Genomic DNA, 1,924 nt, shown 5'->3' with positions numbered 1-1,924 from the left:
CACCAAGGGCCAGAAATACAAGCTGGACAGAGGCCTGCGGGTGGGGACACCTGGTGCTCTGGTGAGACCCACTCCCTGTCCACCCGCAGCTTGGAGCGGAATGCAGTCAACTAGTGAGGGTGCACTGGGCACGCGTCGCGCATCGATGAGTCGGGAGGAGTCAGGAGGGGCCGGGCTGCAAGCCCGACCAGGGAAGGGCAAGCTCTGAGGAGGGGTGGGACTTTGAAGGGGGTGGCTGGCATGCTGCCCCACGTGGGGGTTACTAACTCATTCTGTCCAGCTTCTCTGTACCTGCTCATACATCGATCACCTCTCTCTCTCTCTTCTCTCTCTCTCTCTCTCTCTCTCTCTCTCTCTCTCTCTCTCTCTCTCTCTCTCTCTGACATCCATCCATCCATCCATCCATCCATCCATCCATCAATCTATCCAAGGAGCATATAAGATCCATAGAGCGTATATATTGACCATGTAATGGAGTCAAGCAATGCCCTTCGCATAGATGAAGCTCCTCAGGATGAAGAACTAAACTGTGCTCTCCTGTAGGCAGCAGGCAGCAGGCAGCAACAAGCCCAGTGTTCCTGAGAACCTGTGAGAGCAGAGAGTGACCCCTTCTCTCAGGTCCACCTCATCGGGCTCCATGGTCATGACGATCCAGGTGGACCAGAACCTCTCTGGGCTCTCTGAGCAGCAGTTTGTGCTAGTGGGATTTGAGGGCGGGCTGGAGACCCAGGCACCACTCTTTGCTCTCTTCCTGGTCCTGTACACGGTGACCGTGCTGGGGAACCTCACGATGATCCTGGTCATCACGCTGGACGCCCACCTCCACTCACCCATGTACTTCTTCCTCAAGAACCTCTCCTTCCTGGACCTCTGCTACTCCTCGGTCATCGCCCCCAAGGCCCTGGCCAACTTCTTCTCCTCAGACAAGGTCATCACCTTCGCCGGCTGTGCCACCCAGTTCTTCTTCTTCTCCCTGCTGGTCACCACAGAGGGTTTCTTATTGGCGGTCATGGCCTATGACCGCTTCATGGCCATCTGCAAACCCCTGAGATACCCAGTCACTATGTGCCCCGTAGCCTGTGCCCGCCTGGTGCTGGGCACCTACTGTGGAGGCTGCCTCAACTCCATCGTGCAGACCAGCCTCACCTTCCGCCTCCCGTTCTGCAGGTCCCGCCGCATCAACCACTTCTTCTGTGACGTGCCGCCCCTGCTCCAGATCGCCTGTGCCAACACAGCTCTCAACGAACTGGTCATGTTCGGCATCTGTGGGCTCATCATCGTGGGCACCTCCCTGGTGGTCCTCGTCTCCTACGGCTACATCACTGTGGCCGTGCTGAGGATGCCCTCAGCCACCGGGAGGCACAAGGTCTTCTCCACCTGTGGCTCCCACATGACGGCCGTGTCCCTCTTCTACGGCACCGTCTTCGTCATGTATGCCCAGCCGGGAGCCGTGCAGTCCATGGGGCAGGGCAAGGTGGTCTCTGTCTTCTACACCCTGGTCATCCCCATGCTCAACCCCCTCATCTACAGCCTGCGCAACAAGGACGTGAAGCAGGCTCTGGGGAGACTCAGCCAGCGCCACGTCACAGCGTGAAGGAGCACTGGGTGTGGGCACAGAACTGCATCTCTTCCGACTGCCCAATAGATGCCCAGTAGGCCCAGTGCTGGGGCGAGCTCTCCAAAAGAAGAGGGATGCACGGGGGCATCCGGGTGCAGTGAAATCGAGAGTGCCTATAAAAACGTGAGCTTTGGGGGCCAGTTGCATCACGCTGCCTTTCCTGTGGGTGCAGTCAGTCCAGCACGTCCCCAGCTCCTGTGCAGGTCAGTTAGGTCCTCTGCTTGGGGTGGTCCCAGTGGTCTGCCCTTTTCCAACGTCTCCTTCTCAACTGCCGTCTACACTGGCCTTACATGTTCCGTGAATGCG

The 1,924-nt window shown here is 58.3% G+C and overlaps 1 protein-coding gene across 1 annotated transcript; it reads left to right on the top strand.

Annotated features, from left to right (window-relative positions):
• The first annotated feature begins 637 nt into the window (after nt 1-637).
• LOC142424789 (olfactory receptor 9S13-like) lies at nt 638-1,594 on the top strand. The gene has a single exon (XM_075530125.1). It carries the CDS (start codon nt 638-640, stop codon nt 1,592-1,594), a length of 957 nt encoding a protein of 318 aa, XP_075386240.1.
• Nucleotides 1,595-1,924: the final 330 nt, after the last annotated feature.

This window comes from Tenrec ecaudatus, chromosome 13 (assembly GCF_050624435.1).
Source record: "Tenrec ecaudatus isolate mTenEca1 chromosome 13, mTenEca1.hap1, whole genome shotgun sequence".
In the NCBI taxonomy this organism is placed as follows: domain Eukaryota; kingdom Metazoa; phylum Chordata; class Mammalia; order Afrosoricida; family Tenrecidae; genus Tenrec; species Tenrec ecaudatus.
The sequence above is the reverse complement of the archived record's forward strand: the minus strand, read 5'-3'. Positions and strand labels throughout refer to the sequence as shown.

Excerpts from the sequence above, each read along its gene's own strand:
- LOC142424789 (XM_075530125.1), top strand. The coding sequence starts at position 638 with ATGGTCATGACGATCCAGGTGGACCAGAACCTCTCTGGGCTCTCTGAG.